General features: G+C 54.8%; 1 protein-coding gene and 1 pseudogene across 4 annotated transcripts; one reads left to right on the forward strand and one right to left on the reverse strand.

Moving 5' to 3' along the window:
- Positions 1-1,284: 1,284 nt before the first annotated feature.
- On the forward strand, positions 1,285-8,702 carry LOC120649583 (mediator of RNA polymerase II transcription subunit 9-like). 4 transcript variants are annotated; one of them, XM_039926419.1, is made up of 6 exons: positions 1,351-1,572; positions 1,609-1,699; positions 2,848-2,910; positions 3,727-3,807; positions 7,944-8,002; positions 8,394-8,702. In XM_039926419.1, exons 1-6 carry the CDS (start codon positions 1,424-1,426, stop codon positions 8,452-8,454), a joined length of 504 nt encoding a protein of 167 aa, XP_039782353.1. In that variant the 5' UTR covers positions 1,351-1,423; the 3' UTR covers positions 8,455-8,702. The 4 variants fall into 4 exon arrangements, with proteins under 4 accessions (XP_039782352.1, XP_039782353.1, XP_039782354.1 ...); XM_039926418.1 differs by having other exon boundaries at positions 1,285-1,699; XM_039926420.1 differs by lacking the exon at positions 7,944-8,002 and having other exon boundaries at positions 1,351-1,699.
- On the reverse strand, positions 6,394-7,842 carry LOC120649582 (annotated as a pseudogene).
- Positions 8,703-15,186: the final 6,484 nt, after the last annotated feature.

Consider the following 15,186-nt stretch of genomic DNA (forward strand, 5'->3'; position numbering starts at 1 on the left):
AATAAGAAAATCCAAAATGATTTATAATTTGGAACAGATGGAGTACATGGCCAGACGCTAGTACATTTTCGCCTGCGTCGAACCGCAGGAGCAGGCACACGAACGGGGTGGTCAACGCAACACTCGCAATGCACCTATAGATGTCCGAACGGCCCACGGCACACTATCGGGCACAACACGATTAGACACCGAGCTAATCGTGTCATACCGTGTCGCCACAGCGTGCTGGTGCGCTTTTCTTTTTTGCAATTTTTTTGCATTACGGTGTGCTATGTCATTGCAATTTTCCTGCATTACGGTGTACTATGTTAGTATGCGTGTCGCGTGAGCACATCATATATAATCCATTAATCCTATATATAATCGTATATGCGTGTCAATTGCTAATCAAAGATGACGCTTAAAAAGTTCATGCCAAAACATGAAAAGAAAATTATATACTTCCTCCATCCTGAAATGTAGATATTCTAGAGTTCAAATTTCGTACTAAAATGTAAGACATTCTGAGTTGAAAGTAGACCCAACCATTTTAATTGTGTATTATTTTCGATTTTTTTCAATATAAAGACCGCTTATAGCGATGGAGGGGGAGATGCGTGTGGAGGAGGTGCATGAGAAATGACATGCTACTTTAATTAACATATATTTAGTTACTCAAATAAAATTCCAATGCTTAATAATTAGAGCTAGGAAAGTTTTTTCTGCACAACCATAATCTGACTTAAAAACTTCAAAACACCTTATATTTGGGACGGAGGGGTAGATTACAGAAATCAGAGATTCAGAGGTCGAGCAGTCGCCCAGATCTGTCTCACGTGCTCAGGTCAAAAAAAAATCCATTCACTCTGCTTGGCTGCTTCCAGCCAATAGTATTTTTGTATTACACCAAACCAGCACCAACCAGCTAGCAGTACTTTTCTCTCACAACAAATTAGCACTAGCCACCAACCACAGCCAGCCGAACACAACAGATCCCGTCTCACAGGCTCTTGTCAAAAAAAAATCCATGATCACAAACATTTCATGAGGACAACGATCAGAAAGACAGATTTTTCACCGAGTGAATTGAAAGTTTAGATAAATTAGAGATGCATCTAGTGCCAAAAACAAAGATGTTCACCAAGTGAATTGGAAGTTAATTCATACTCTTCATTGGAAATCCTGAATTTGGACTAGTGCCTTTCTTGGTTTATTCAATTTTATAAGCGTAGTCATGGACAATGGTGAGAAATCTTGTATCTTTTTTTGAATAAAAGAGAAATCTTGTATCGGATTGTAGGACTTGTGTCTTCACATCTGAAATTCTGAACCCAAAATCCTGCAAACACCCCCCCCCCCCCCCCGGTTTTTTTTTGAGACCTTCCTACAATCCTACTCGGGGCCGCCGTGCCGCCGCCGCCGCCGCAGGAGGGGCGAGAGGGGGATGGATCACCACCACCCGCAGCAGCCGCAGCAGTACGGCGACCCTTACCGCGGGCTAGTGCCGTCCCCGCAGCCCGACCACCACCTCCACGCTCTTCAGTACCACCACCAGCCGCAGCCGGCGCTGATGTCTCCACCGCAGCCGCAGCCGCAGCCAGGGCTGATGTCTCCACCGCAGCCGCAGCTGCAGCTGCAGCTGCAGCCGGGGCTGATGTCTCCGCCACAGCCGCAGCAGCATCACCATGCATCGCTCGCCTCCCACTTCCACCTCCTTCATGTAAGGAACAGCATTGATAGGGAGGTTCCGGGATTGTGTGAGGAATTTTGGTGTTTTCGGCGGTTTTGCTCTTCGTTTAAGATAGGATAGATGATAGATACCCAATCGCTCGGGCGGCGAGGGAGGGGACGACCTCCACCCACACCACACCCGCCGAAGTCTACCTGCGCGGCGGCCGTCGCCGGTGTGCGGCGGCGCCGGCGTCAAACGACGCTGCAGGGTCAGCGCAGCGGTCGAGTCGCGCGGCCATGGGTGGATCTGGTTGGGAAGGGCTCGATCCGTGGGCCGCGCCGCTGGATTTGATCGACTACTTCCGCTCTGCTAGTACAGTTGTTTCCAAAGATTTGGAACCTGGGATTCTGCTACTGGTTACAACCATGAAACGTGGGCACTAATTTGTTATGTTTATTCTTGCGCAACTTCAATTTCTTCACACCATGATTTTTACTTTGGCCTGTGGTAGTGACTGGCACATTGTGAATTTATGAACGATGTAGAAGGGTGTAACAATGGCTAGGGCTGGACGAGTGTTGCTGTTGAGGTTAATCAGAGAACTTGTTTAGAGAGAAAAAAAACTCGACCGGCGGGGGAAAGACCGCCCCCACGGCTTTCAATTAAGAAGAGGCCAGTTGACCCCGGCCGAGAAAACCCCCGAAAGCCGGCTTCCGGGCTTGGACTGGCGGCACCTTGGCCCTGGGCCAGTCCGTAACCTTCATGGGCCGGGTTCCGTCGCCCACTGGGCCGGGCCGTAGCCACATGGGCCGGGTTCCGTCGCCCAAGAGCCGTGTCGCACAGCCCAGCTCAACGGAAGCACAGCGAGGGTTTTTTTTCCCACAGGCGGGGTAAATCCGCCCCGGTGGGGGTTCGAACTTGTTTAGAGAAGGTAAATCAATATGAGAAATATGTGCGGGTGCTTGAGGCATTGTCGATTTTCTTAAGCTGGTACTGTCATTTTGCAGTATATCACATTCTTGTATTGGCATCTAGCATTTAGGATTTTTTTTGTTTTGTTTTTGCAAGTAGCAAATCTTTGTATTCTCACATAAGATAGCTAATTTCCTTTTTTTCCTTTTATTCTTTGAGAAAGTACTAGAATGTATCTTGAAATACTGTTAGCTTTTTCATTACATATTTTTGTGCTATGACAGTTGGTCACAAGATTAGCTGATGCGATTGGTACTGGAACAAGGGATCAAAATTTTGATGCACTGGTAAGATTTTCATCTTCTAATTTTCAATTGCTTTATAGATTGATTGATGCGCATAGTCAGTCTATAATCTTGTCAGAAGCAATACTTGTAGCTTCACTGTAGAAAGGAATAAGTCTACATAGGCCCCTCAAGTATTGAAGTTCATTTACTTAGCCCTCGGACTTATGAAACCAGGTACTGAGCACTTTGAACTATTCAAAACTGTCTAAATAACCCCCCTAGGTGGTTTTGGAGAGTGGTTTTGCTGACGTGGATAAACTTGCCCGTATGGCATTGCCATGGTTTTTAAGGTGTCGCCTAGGCATCAGGGGGTGCTCAAAAGTCCTACTTGTCTCCATAGCCTAGCCAGAAACACAACAAAAGAGAGGGATAAGGGAGAAGAGGGAGGAAACGGGAAGGGATCTGGCTGGCAAGGCCAATGCTCGAGCTGCTCTAAGTTTCCACAGCCACATGCATGCATGTCTACACTTTCCTAATTAGCTCTGTTCTTTAGCTGCATGTATAGCCCATATCCAACAAGCACTTGACACACATGCAAACAAAACAGAAATATCATCTGATGTTTATCTGTTCTGTCTCAGATTTTTATGTGCTAGACAGAAAAACAAACTAACCTAAACTACTTCCTTTTTTTTCGTTTTCTTTTGTTTTGACATATCCTACTGCTGTTGTTTATGGTTAATAGTACATTATGGTTACTGCTATCATGCTATGTGCCATCTACTTCCATGCTATTTCTTGTAGAAAGATTTTTATATAAGGCCCATCCTAATTCCATTATGTTATTATAACGAGAAGCTTGTTTTTAATATATAGGTGGAAGAGTTAACCAGTCAATTTGCCAGGTGCCAACAATTGTTGAACTCCATATCAGGAACAATAAGTTCAAAGTCTACTGTAAGTTCTGTACTTCTTTTCCTGACTGTTACTTTCTTTTCAGTGGTCTCTTCAGTAGTAAGTATTGGGTGTAAAGTGCACTGTTCTAGCTAGCGAATCATAATTTGTTTGCTTTGGTTTATTTTATTATGTAATAAGAATTTTGCATTTACTTATTTTTGAAACATATCACATAGCTTACTATGAAATTATTGTGTAGAATAATAATATCTGTTTGTTGTACTGAATTTTGTCTAGGTGGTCTTTTATCCTTGGATCACATTAGAGTGAGAAGTGATATATTATCTGCCTTTGCATCATCACAGCCAAGCTGACTTTGCTTCATACTAAGGATCGGTAGTGTCAGAGACTGCAGCAACTTTTATTGTATGCAAACCTGGTTGCGGAATGGACATGTGCTGTCTCTCAATCGCACAAGAATTAAGATAAATTTTTTTTGTCCTCGATATCTGACAAAGAATAATAAACTAGAGTGTTATATCTGTAAGAAGTTTTTGTAGTTCATAGCCAAATCCACCTAAAAGTTAGTTCTTGATTTTTATTTAGGAAAAAGTCCACTTTTGGCCCCTCAACTCTTTGCGAAGTCTAATTTTAACCCTCAACTACAAAACCGTCTGGTACCAGTACCTCAACTGTTAAACCCGTTCACTTTTAGCACCTGGGTGGGGGAAAGGCTGTTTTGACCGACGTTTAGTGGTTTTGACCACGCCACGCTGGCGTTGACCGCCACGTAGGCATGTGGGGCCCGCGCGTCAACCCCTCATTCCCTCCCTCCCCATCCAGGTGCGCACAGCGCCTCCCCTCCCTCTCTCGAGCTCGTGCGGCGGCCCCTCTCTCCCTCCCTCTCCCGTGCCTCCCTCTCCCCGGCGAGCCCCGGTGCATCTCCGGTGCCCCGGCGCGCGTACGGCATGGTCTGGGACGGGGCAAAGCTCACCAGGGGGTCGGGCGGAGGGAAGCTGCAGTGGAGGAGCGGCGCGGAGAGCAATGGCGGTGACGGGCGGAAACCGACGGCGGGGAGGTGCTGCAGGAGGGGAATCGGTCGGGTGAGCACTAAAATCGACGGAGAGGAGGAAGGAGAAGGTGTGGGCGCGAGGAATCGAGATGGGGCTCACCGGAGGAGGCAAATCGTGGATGGCCGGATTTGGGGAAGAAGGTTGCGCGGTGGCGGAGGTACTCGACGCGCTCCGACCGGGGCTCCCAGCCGTACCGCGCGTGCGCCGCGCCGCGGATCCGGTGGCGCGGGAGAGGCGGCGGGGCCCGAGGACACCAAGATGATGCCGTCGCCCGTATCCACCCACGCCGGCCACCTCAGCTTGGGCCCCCAGCCCGCCTGTGCCGGTCGCCTCCTCGTGCGCCCCCTGGCTGTCCGCCCCGTTTGCATCGTCGCGCAAGTCGAGCGCCGCCAGGACCAGGGCGGCAGCGCCGGCCACCTCGTGAGGAGCAAAAAATAGGGGATGGGCGCGTGTCGGGTCCTATGCTCACGCCGCCACCGTCCGTCGAGCATCCTCGTGCTCGCCGCGCTGCTCCTGCATGGCGGCGGCGGGAGCCACCACCTCGCGCTCCTGGCGGCCATGGTGGCCGGCGCGCAGGCGCCACCTGGGTACGGGCGAGGAGCAGCAGCGGGGGCCGAGGAAGGGGAGGCGCGCCAGAGTGGAGCGAAGCAAGTGGGCCACCACATCGCCGGAGCAGGCAGGCAGCCACGACCATGACGGCGGCAATGGCGTCGGCGCACGAGGTGGCTCAGCCACGCCGACCTCAACGGGCACATTGGCCACGATGGGCGGCGGCAGCACGAGGAGGCAGGAAATGGCGACTGGCAAAGGTAGCGCTGCCGCTGCGAGGAGGTGCGGCGGGCACAGCGCCGCCGCCGAGGCCGGCGGCGTCGACGCGTGCAGGCCGACGCCGAGCTCTGCTCTGCTCTGCTCCCTCTCCCCCTCCCTCTCTCTCTGGGCTGCCACATCAGCGCCACATGGTGTTTGACCGCCGAAAACCGCCGCCACGTCAGCGTGAAATCCCCAAAACCGGCCTCAGGGTATAAATTGACCGGTTTGTAAAGTTGAGGTACCTAAATTAGACGGTTTGCAGTTGGGGGTTAAAATTAAACTTCGCAAAGAGTTGAGGGGCTGAAAACGGACTTTTTCCTTTTATTTATGGAAAAAGTCTATTTTTGACCATCCAACTCTTGCCTCGGTTTGGTTTTGGCCATCAAACTTCAAAACCGGATATCTTTGATCATCCAACTCTTAAAACCGTTCATTTTCGACCATCGGGCAGTTTTGTTACCCGGTTTCGCTGACGTGGACGCCGCATGGCGGTGGGGTCCACTTGTCAGCCACATCTCTCCTCTCCTCTCTCTTTTCTCCTCTCCCTCTCCTCTCTCTTTCTTCTGTCTCCACCACCGGCAGCCGCCAGCCTCTGAGCCGCCCTCGGTGGTGCAGCCTCCCTGTGCGGCCTCTCCTCCGGTGGGGACGCGACGGACGCCGCAGCGCGCCCCCTCCCCTTCGTTGGGGACGCGAAGGACATGCATCGGCGACGGCGGAAATGGCCGCGGGTTGGCCGGCGTGGGTGAATTACGACAACGACACTCCGGCCAACGACTTGCTCACGAGCTTCCGAAGCAACTACTTAGACGTCTAGGACCAAGAACTCGAGCGAAAAAAGGCAGCGCATAGGTGCTCACCGTGGAGATGGCGTACTGTGGCTGGCGGACGACAATAACGGCGACACAACCTTGCCGGTGATGAGCGGTGCTATTGAGGGGGTGTGGTGAAGCTTTAGGTGCTAGCGGAGCTGTATACGGAAGGAATCGACCGACGGTGGAGTTTATCTTGCTAATTTCACCAGCGGCTCAAGCTCTGCTCTGTTTTTGCGCTGCGGTGTCTTGGCTGGCGCCGGCAGCATGAAGCCGGCGCCCCACTCGGGCGTCTTGGTGAACTGCGGGCTCCGCAGTATCCCGGGCGACCGCTCCGAGGTGACCCTGGCGCTGGCGTGCGCCGAGGCGGAGGCGTGGGCCGGGAGCGAGGAGAGGTCGGAGGTGGAGCGTCGCGCGAGCATGAGCGACTTGAGCCGCTCGCGGGCCCCGACGCAGAGGTTGCCCGACCAGGCGCGGCGCATGGCCCCTGCGGCGGCGGGGGCGCGGAGCGAGAGTGCGACGAGGAAGTAGAGGCGGCCCCGGCGGAGCGGCGCGTCGGGCGGCAGCAGGCGCGCGCGGGCGCCCTGGAGCTTGACCTCCTCCGATTTGAGCAGCTGGAAGCCCGGGTGGTCCCGCAGCACGTCGGCCGCGGCGGCGGGGGGGCTTGACGCGGAAGGAGGTGCCGTCCAGCTGCATCACCTTGGCGCCCTTGCGCTTGCCCCCGAGGCTGTTCCCCATCTCCGGCACGGGGTGCGGTGGCGCCGCTGCATTGCTGCCTGGGACTCGCGAGGAGGATGAGCAACTGAAAAGAGAGAGGAGAGGAGAGATGTGGCTGACAAGTGGACCCCACCGCCACGTGGCGTCCACGTCAGCGAAACCGGGTAACAAAACCCCGATGGTCGAAAATGAACGGTTTTAAGGGTTGGATGATCAAAGATACCCGGTTTTGGAGTTCGATGGCCAAAATCAAATCGAGACAAGAGTTGGATGGCCAAAAATAAACTTTTTCCTTTATTTATTGATATGACTGTCTCTATAGTTTAGCTGGTTTTGCCTATTTTTATTGCAATGTTACTAAAAACTGTTCGTTATCAGTCAGTGACTGGCAGTTAGCACAGCAGCTACCAGCAGATACAATATTTTGAGCTATTTTAATTTATCTGGAAAATGCAAGTTTTATATGTTGGATGGTGCAGTATTTTCTGAAATTTCAAAGGAATTGGTAGAATATTGAGTTCCAATTGGTGACTGCCTGGTAACTCACTTAATATGAGAACCATGTGAAACTAGTCAGTTAGCAACATCTTAACCCTTTGTTTTTGTAATTATTTTTGGTAAATGCACTTTTGTTTAATACATGTACATATACTTTATGAATATCACGGATAACTAGGTGATTGAGTTGCCACATAATTCTAGGTTTCTCTTGGAAAGCTAAGAACTAATTATTCCCTACCTTAAGCTTCAGTACTCATGGCAACTGTTTCATTTCTGTTACCAATAGACGGTCGAGGGACAAAGGCAGAGTTTGGATGAAACACGGCAGCTGCTTGACCAAAGAAAGTAAGAACTCGATTGTTTATTCAAAAGAAAAGTAACAAGTAAATTTCTGGGTTTGATAGCTTGCAGCACCTGTAACCCAGGATGCATCATCATGGCTTTAGAAAACCTACCTTTACAAATTCCAATCTGATCTGACACACTGGTCCTACCTAAGTCACATTTCGTGCTGCCGGGCTCATTGCCTTGGCACACTCAGCAGTAAAGGGGCACTTCCTGCTTCATTTTGGAAATTCATTAGGGTGGGGTTTCTGAAACCATGACTCACAAAACCTGGGGATCTGTACTGCAAGCAATATAACATGGGTTTCCGCAAGCAAAGCATGAGGTTTCTGAAATTTACTCTTCATCTGAAGTTTGAAACTCATTGTGTTAACTGTATCTTGTCTGTCAGGGAGTTGATTACAAAGTACAGAAGCTCAGTCGAAGACCTCCTCAAGGGTGATACAAGATGAAATGAAAACCATCATAATGCTTTGATATTTGTCAGTTACTGTCACCAATAATTGAAATCCCTTTGTATTTGAATTTTCTGGTATGGGCTAACCGAACTGGAAGATGGTCCGGAATAGGGGCCTCGCGTGCTGATGTGGGAATTGAAGTGCTGCACTCAGAATGTCGAAATGCAATGTATCCTGGAATACCTTAGGCCAGTCGCAGTGGAGATTTCATGGCATTAAATAGATGAACACCTTAGCAAAAATGTTGACATGACAAGCAAATTAATAGGAGAGAAGGAAAGCGTTTCTTCCCCGTGAAACGACTCCGGCGCCGTTTCCAAGTCAAAGAAATGCCCCTGAAACACGCACTGAGAGTAGGCGGCGTTTCATGGCGGATCCTGTGCGCTGGGGAGGCAGCACTCCCTCTTCTCGTGCTCCCAGCTCGCGCGCTAAATCGGACCCATCTCGTGCCAAATCCGCCGCCGCCCTTGCCCTTCTTCTCCCAGAGCTGCCGCCGCCCCTGTCCTTCCTCTCCTCCCAAAATCGCCGCAGCTCCTGTCTTTGTCTTCGTACCCTCCCAGATCCGGCGCAGTCGCTGGCCTTCCTCTCTGGGCGGGCGAGATGTCCCACCGGGGGGACCAGGCCGGCGGCGCCCCGGCAGCATGCGGCGGCGGCACCGTGAAAGTCCGTGGCGGCGGCATCGAGAAGGGCCCCAGTGGTGGCTTGGTGAAGGCTCACGGCGCCGGCGACAGCGACACTTGTCCTCCGGCGGCCTCAGGTACTCGGCCGGCTGCAGCTTCTCCGGCGGTACCTCCCCCATGTTGGCCGGATATGTAGCTTCATCGACGCCGCCCCCAAATTGGTCTGGGTATGCAGCTTCTCCGGCGCCGCCCCCAAATTCTGCCCCACATGGAAACCAGTGCACAAATTCATGGTAAATATGCTCTTTTTTTCTTGTGAGATGTAGTTTTGATTCAATTCTTTGAGACTGTGACCATGTAGTTTTAAGAAACAAAGACTGAATATTGTGTGCCCCCTTTATACTGATGTGTGCTTCTAATCGATGCATATTGTGCTTTGCAGATACCTATGTAGTTACTGAATGCTTTTGCATATATGAGCCTAACATGCAGTTATTATGGCCTTGCCTTTTGTCGGTGCCCTGACCCGGGGGTCCGGATCCCAACTAGTAAATGCTGCGTGTTTCCTCGTCCCAGATGTTGATGCAAGAGGCAACACAGTAACGCACGAGTTTATCCTAGTTCCGGCCACGGGGCCGTACGTCCAGCAAAGGGGTGTGCGAGGGCACTGTATTATCTTGCACCCGGAGTGCTTGTAGTAGGGGGTACAAGCGAGGCGAGAGAGGGAGGGAGGCTCCCAAGTCTCTGCTAGAAGAGGAGTTGAGCGTGGCGAATAGCGATGTTAGGGCTAGAAGCGAGTGCGTGTGCTCTGAGCGGTGTAATGCCTAGAGAGCCCACCGACCCCCCCCAGGGGAGCCCGCCTCCTACTTTTATAGACACAACGAGGGACAGGTACATGTACAGGGGATCGCGGAGGTTGTCGTTTCTCCCCGAGTTGCGGGGATACAATAGTCGAGTACTGTGGGAAGTACACTGTGGGGTATGGCGTCGGGCGTGGTGGTCGTTCTGGCCATCGTCCTTGACCTCGCGGAGATCGCGCCGGCATCCTGCCAACCCCAGCAGGCGGCGTGGTCGTCGCTGTAGGATGTTCAGTCCTCCAGATGTGGCGTTCCGTGGGCCCTGCAGGTCAGGGCCCTGCGTGCTCCAGCGGTGGCGGGGCACGCGGCGGTCCCGAACCCCCCTGGATAAAGTGCCGGTGTGCGCACTAAGGAGGTCCGAGGGTTGCGTGGAGGTCCCGGACCCCTCGAGGGGGGAGGTCCGGGACCCCGGTTGCGTGTGCTGAGCGTCCCTCCTGGAGGGGCACGTGGCGTCGTCGGACCCCCTTCCCAAGCAGGAGGCGGGCCCGGGGCCATATGTGTGATGAGGTGGAGTCCGGACGCCCGGAGTTGGCAGAATAGTAACGGGAGCAGTGCCGAGCGCGTCTCGTCCCGTGTTGTAGGTCTCATAGTGTTGCCACAGCACCCGGGATGGCGGAGCAGTGACTGGAGTTGGCGGACGGGACTCCGGTCACAGCCACTGTGGGGAATGGCGGCCTGACGCCATCTGTCCTGGGCGCTGTGGAGGAGTGGTTGGCTTTTAATGCCTCCGTACAACGGGCGGGTGAGCGGCAGGGCCGTTTGTCCCTTACGCCGAGGGGTGGCCTCGAGCGAGGCGGAGATGATTTGCCCGCTCGAGAGTAGGTTCGCTACCCTCGAGCGAGGCGGAGATGCGGGGCGCAGTCGAGGGTCTCGTTGGGAGCCCTCGAGCGAGGCGGAGATTGCCCCGCGGGTTCGAGGGGGATGCGAATGGGCCGCATGCTGGGCTTCTTTGAGTCCTTTACTTTCTTCCGGATTGGAAGGAGGCCGTGGGCCTTGGCGGGCCCAACTGCCTAATGTGTGATCGCGTTTTTCAAGGTGATCTTAGTACCCCGTTTAGGGTGTCCCTAATCGTGGTACCCGACAGTAGCCCCGAGGCTTTGGTCGAGTCAGGGGATTCGGCCAAAGGGTATTTCGGCGATTTTCCTCCTTGACGTGATCGGTCGGTGCAGCGCACCCGCTAGGCACACCTGGGTGCCAGCCCAGCGGATGTGACAACTCGTCGGTCGGGGTAGTGCGCCTGCGAGGAGAGTTCTTCGAGGCGCGCCCTTTTGTTTTATTCTGGGGACGAGATGTATCCGCGTGCTGAGTGGGCCAGGGCAATGATGGCGCCTACTGCTCGGCAGCTGGCGCTTTCGTCGCGCTGTCCCGCGCTTAGGGCCTTGGCCCCGCTTTCCCTGGTTGCCTTGCGGCGCGCCGTTCGAGGGCGGTCGGCCTGGGCCGATGCTGCGCCGCTTAGCGTCCAGGGGCTCAGCTTCGCTTTATTCGGTCGCGCCTCGGCGTGACGACCGAGGGCATCTTTTCGCTCGTGGAGTGCCACACCATCACGGGCTGCCCAAACCTTTGCCCTTCGACAGGCTTGAAGCTTGGCGCCCGACGCAGCTATAAATAGGGGTCGTGGGGTTCCCTTTCCTTTCCAACTTCCCTGCTCTTTCTTCCAGCATCGTCTAAGTCTTGTATTGTTTTCCTTTGCCTTTCGTGACCGGCCCCCCAGATGGGGTGGCCTGGCTTTTTTAGGCTTTGGTGCTAGAAGAATGCTTGCGAGCGGCGGGGGAAAGCCGGAGAGGGCGTGCGCACCATCCCTCAGTTTCAGTGAGATTAGCAGAAGAGCATTGGGCCCGTGGGGTCCTGCTCCTGCGATGTCCCCTAGCCTGAAGGGGGATGGAGACGCCTGACCATGGCGTTAGTGCCAGGTTCGGTGGCTATTCTTCGCATCTCCCCCCCGGCAACAAGGTTGCTCTCGGGGAGACGGTGTGGAGGGTGCTGTCCGCCAGCTCGACCCCCCGCATAGTCTTTGGTAGAGGAGATGCTAGAAGAAAGCTTGCGAGGAGAGCATCCCGCTGGACCCGTGTGGCCTGGGGGCTGTTCCTCGCATCCCTAGCAGCCTGGCCGTCGCGTCAGCCAGGGGCTCGGTGCTTTTCTTCGTCACTCGCTCCTCCCCAAGACAGGGAAAATTGACACGCAGGTGACAACATGTTTGTACCTTTCGACGGCTTCGCGCCGGTAACCCTTTGTAATCTTTATTTGCATCGAGCAATAAAGTCCCTTTCTCCTTTACGGGGAGGATGACCGAGGGTATAGGGATGTACAGAGGGTTACAGCCCTCGAATATGTGTGAAGTTTCCTTCATGGGGGCGTGTCAGCGCACACGCGGGTGTAGCCCCTGAGGCCTTGGAGGAGTGTTTGTACTCGTCCAAGGGCTATAAACGTCGCCCCGCTGGGTTGCTTCACTGGGGTGGCCGTCCAGCTTCTTTTTCAGCCAGCATCGGCACTCTTTCAGCCGCCCTCGGCATTCTCGGTGCTGGTACTGCGACCTGGCATTCAGCTTAACCATTAGGCGGGCGCGCGTTAATAGTGGGGGATTTGGTTAGACACGTGGAGCTTCACAATCGACGGTCGTCGACTTATTCGAGGCGAGGCCTGAGCCTCAGTGTGCGAGGAGCCCCCGAGCCTAGGCCCATGTGAAGGCGTTCAAGGGAACCCTCGTCTTTGATTACGACCCTCGTCGCCCTTTCGCAGGGAGGAGGGGTGAAGCGCACCATGCTACCCATGCCCGGGCCGCGAGCTATGGCTGCTTCACTGAGCTGTTAGCGGGTAGTTCAAGCGGACGTCCATGCCCCGTTCGATAAGGGTCGGCTCGTGGTCCATGGACACGTCACATAAAGCGCTTGCGAAGGTTCGCTAGGCGGGGCTCGGACCCGTTCGATAGGGTCCGAGGGCTCGATGCTCTCCCTCGATGGGATCCCCCTACTAGGCACCCTCGACTGGCCTTGAACACTGCGTAGGATGTCTCGAACTCCGTGTTCGAGGGTAGCTTGTACGGTACATCCATGCAGTCCCTGACTCTGGCGATCTGGGGCGCCTGTCGAACCCTCGACGGGCCAAGCTTCGAACCCCTGATCAGTAAGGCCTCGGAATGCGATTCCTTCGAGGGTAAGGAGCCCCCGGGAGGAATATTCCATCATGAATCGAGAACGGCGCGGAGTCGCGGGTCACGCGCGCGGGTCTTCCGCTGGTTGTGGGCGACGTGGCCCGATTCGTGCGGTGTGGTGCGGGCGCGCCTTTTCAGGCGGCAGCCTCGGGCAGACGAAGCGGCGTGGGCGGCGGCTGACGGATGGGACAGTGCAACAGTCGCGCCGCGCCCGCCGGTTACCGTGCCACAGTTATTACTGCGTGCGCGCGTGGGAGACTTCTGCGGCCGCGGGGCCGAGCCGTCAGCGATAGCGAAATCTACCGCATTCAATGCGGTAGATTCGGGCTGTGGCGGCGGACCCGCCCGTCGCGGTGAATAAAAACGAAGAGAAAGGGGTTGTTTTGGGCTCACCTGGCTATTTGCCTTCGTCTCACTTTGCCTTCTCCGTCTCCCCTGCATCCTGAGCCCGCAGCCAAGAGCGAAAGGAGGAAGAGGAAGGAGAGTGAGAGCGCACCTTAATCGTCCCGGAGCTTACATTCCCACACACCCCCGCGACTCGAAGAGATGTCGGATGTCCAGGAGCCATTGCCGTGGGGGAAGTCCTCCGCCACCGTGGCGGTTCTGGAGCAGTTGGTCGCCGACCGGCTGTTGCCGCTGAACCCCGACTCGGGGGCGCCGGCGTGGATCTCCCCGCGGCCAGAGGAGACCGAGCCGAAGCCCCCCCAGGGCTACGTTGTGAGTTTCATGCGTCTTCATGAGCGGGGCTTCGGCGTCCCCGTCTGCAGGTTCATGCGGGCGTTGTGCGAGTACTATGGAGCGGAGCTGCATAACTTCAGCCCCAACTCCATCTCGCAGGCGGCGGTCTTCGTCGCCGTCTGCGAGGGGACCTCGGGATCGAAGCTCATTGGGATCTATGGATCCACCTGTTCCGCGGTGAGCTCTTCGTCGAGAACGCGCGGGGCCAACCGAAGCGGTTCGCGCGCGCCGGTGGCCTAACGCTCCACGTGCGCCCGTACCGGAAGAACTTGTACATCCCCAGTAAGATGACGAATAACAATGCCGGGTGGAGTCGAGGGTGGTTCTACCTACGGAACTACAGCGGCATGCTCCCAGCGTTTACCAACAGGGTACTCCGGAGCGACCACCGAAGTGGGACTGGGGGGTATTGCCCCCAGCACACCAAGCCAGGCTCGGAGTCCTGACCGACGCGCTGGCGCACCTGGCGAAGGTGTACTACCCGCCAGTCATCCATCGGGATCCTCGGCATATACATCCCATGGTGACTCGGCGGATGGCGTCTCAGGCCGCGACTCTCTCCGCCACCGAGGGAGAGCCGCGGGTCTCTCCGGTACCCTCCTCTGTCCGTGACGCCTTGGCGGATCCTCACTTGCGTCGCGCTATGGAAGAGGAGTACGCGGCTCTTCTTGCCAACCAGACGTGAGACCTCGTGCCGCGTTCGTCTGGTTGCAATGTGGTGACTGGCAAGTGGATCTGGACGCATAAGCGTCGGGCTGATGGCACACTGGAGCGCTACAAGGCCCGCTGGGTTCTCCGGGGGTTCACTCAGCGGCCTGGTGTGGACTATGATGAGACCTTCAGCCCAGTCGTGAAGCCTGCTACGGTGCGCACGGTCCTCTCGCTTGCGCTCTCGCGCTCTTGGTCTGTGCACTAACTGGACGTGAAGAATGCGTTTCTTCACGGCACTCTGTCAAAGACTGTCTACTGCTCTCAGCCAGCGGGATTTGTGGATTCGAGTCGTCCGGATATGGTCTGCCGGCTCAACAAGTCTCTCTATGGACTGAAGCAGGCTCCTCGGGTTTGGTACTCTCGGTTCGCCACGTTCTTGCTGACATTGGGGTTCACCGAGGCCAAGTCTGACACATCTCTCTTCGTCTACCGCTGTGGGGATGAGACTTCCTATCTGCTGCTCTACGTTGATGACATTGTGCTCATAGCCTCTAGTCAGCGGTTGCTTCAGAGTGTCATCTCCTCTCTGCAGCAGTAGTTTGCTATGAAGGATCTCGGTCAGCTCCACCACTTCTTGGGCGTCATTGTTGAGCCTCGCCCGTCTGGTCTTCTCCTGCACTAGCGGCAGTACGCACTCGATATCCTGGAGCGG

Source organism: Panicum virgatum, chromosome 9K (genome assembly GCF_016808335.1).
Source record: "Panicum virgatum strain AP13 chromosome 9K, P.virgatum_v5, whole genome shotgun sequence".
Classification (NCBI taxonomy): domain Eukaryota; kingdom Viridiplantae; phylum Streptophyta; class Magnoliopsida; order Poales; family Poaceae; genus Panicum; species Panicum virgatum.

Excerpts from the sequence above, each read along its gene's own strand:
- LOC120649583 (XM_039926418.1), top strand. The coding sequence starts at position 1,424 with ATGGATCACCACCACCCGCAGCAGCCGCAGCAGTACGGCGACCCTTAC. Across the intron at positions 1,700-2,847 it reads CCCACTTCCACCTCCTTCAT|TTGGTCACAAGATTAGCTGA; the intron begins GTAAGGAACAGC and ends GTGCTATGACAG. Across the intron at positions 3,808-7,943 it reads CAATAAGTTCAAAGTCTACT|ACGGTCGAGGGACAAAGGCA; the intron begins GTAAGTTCTGTA and ends TGTTACCAATAG.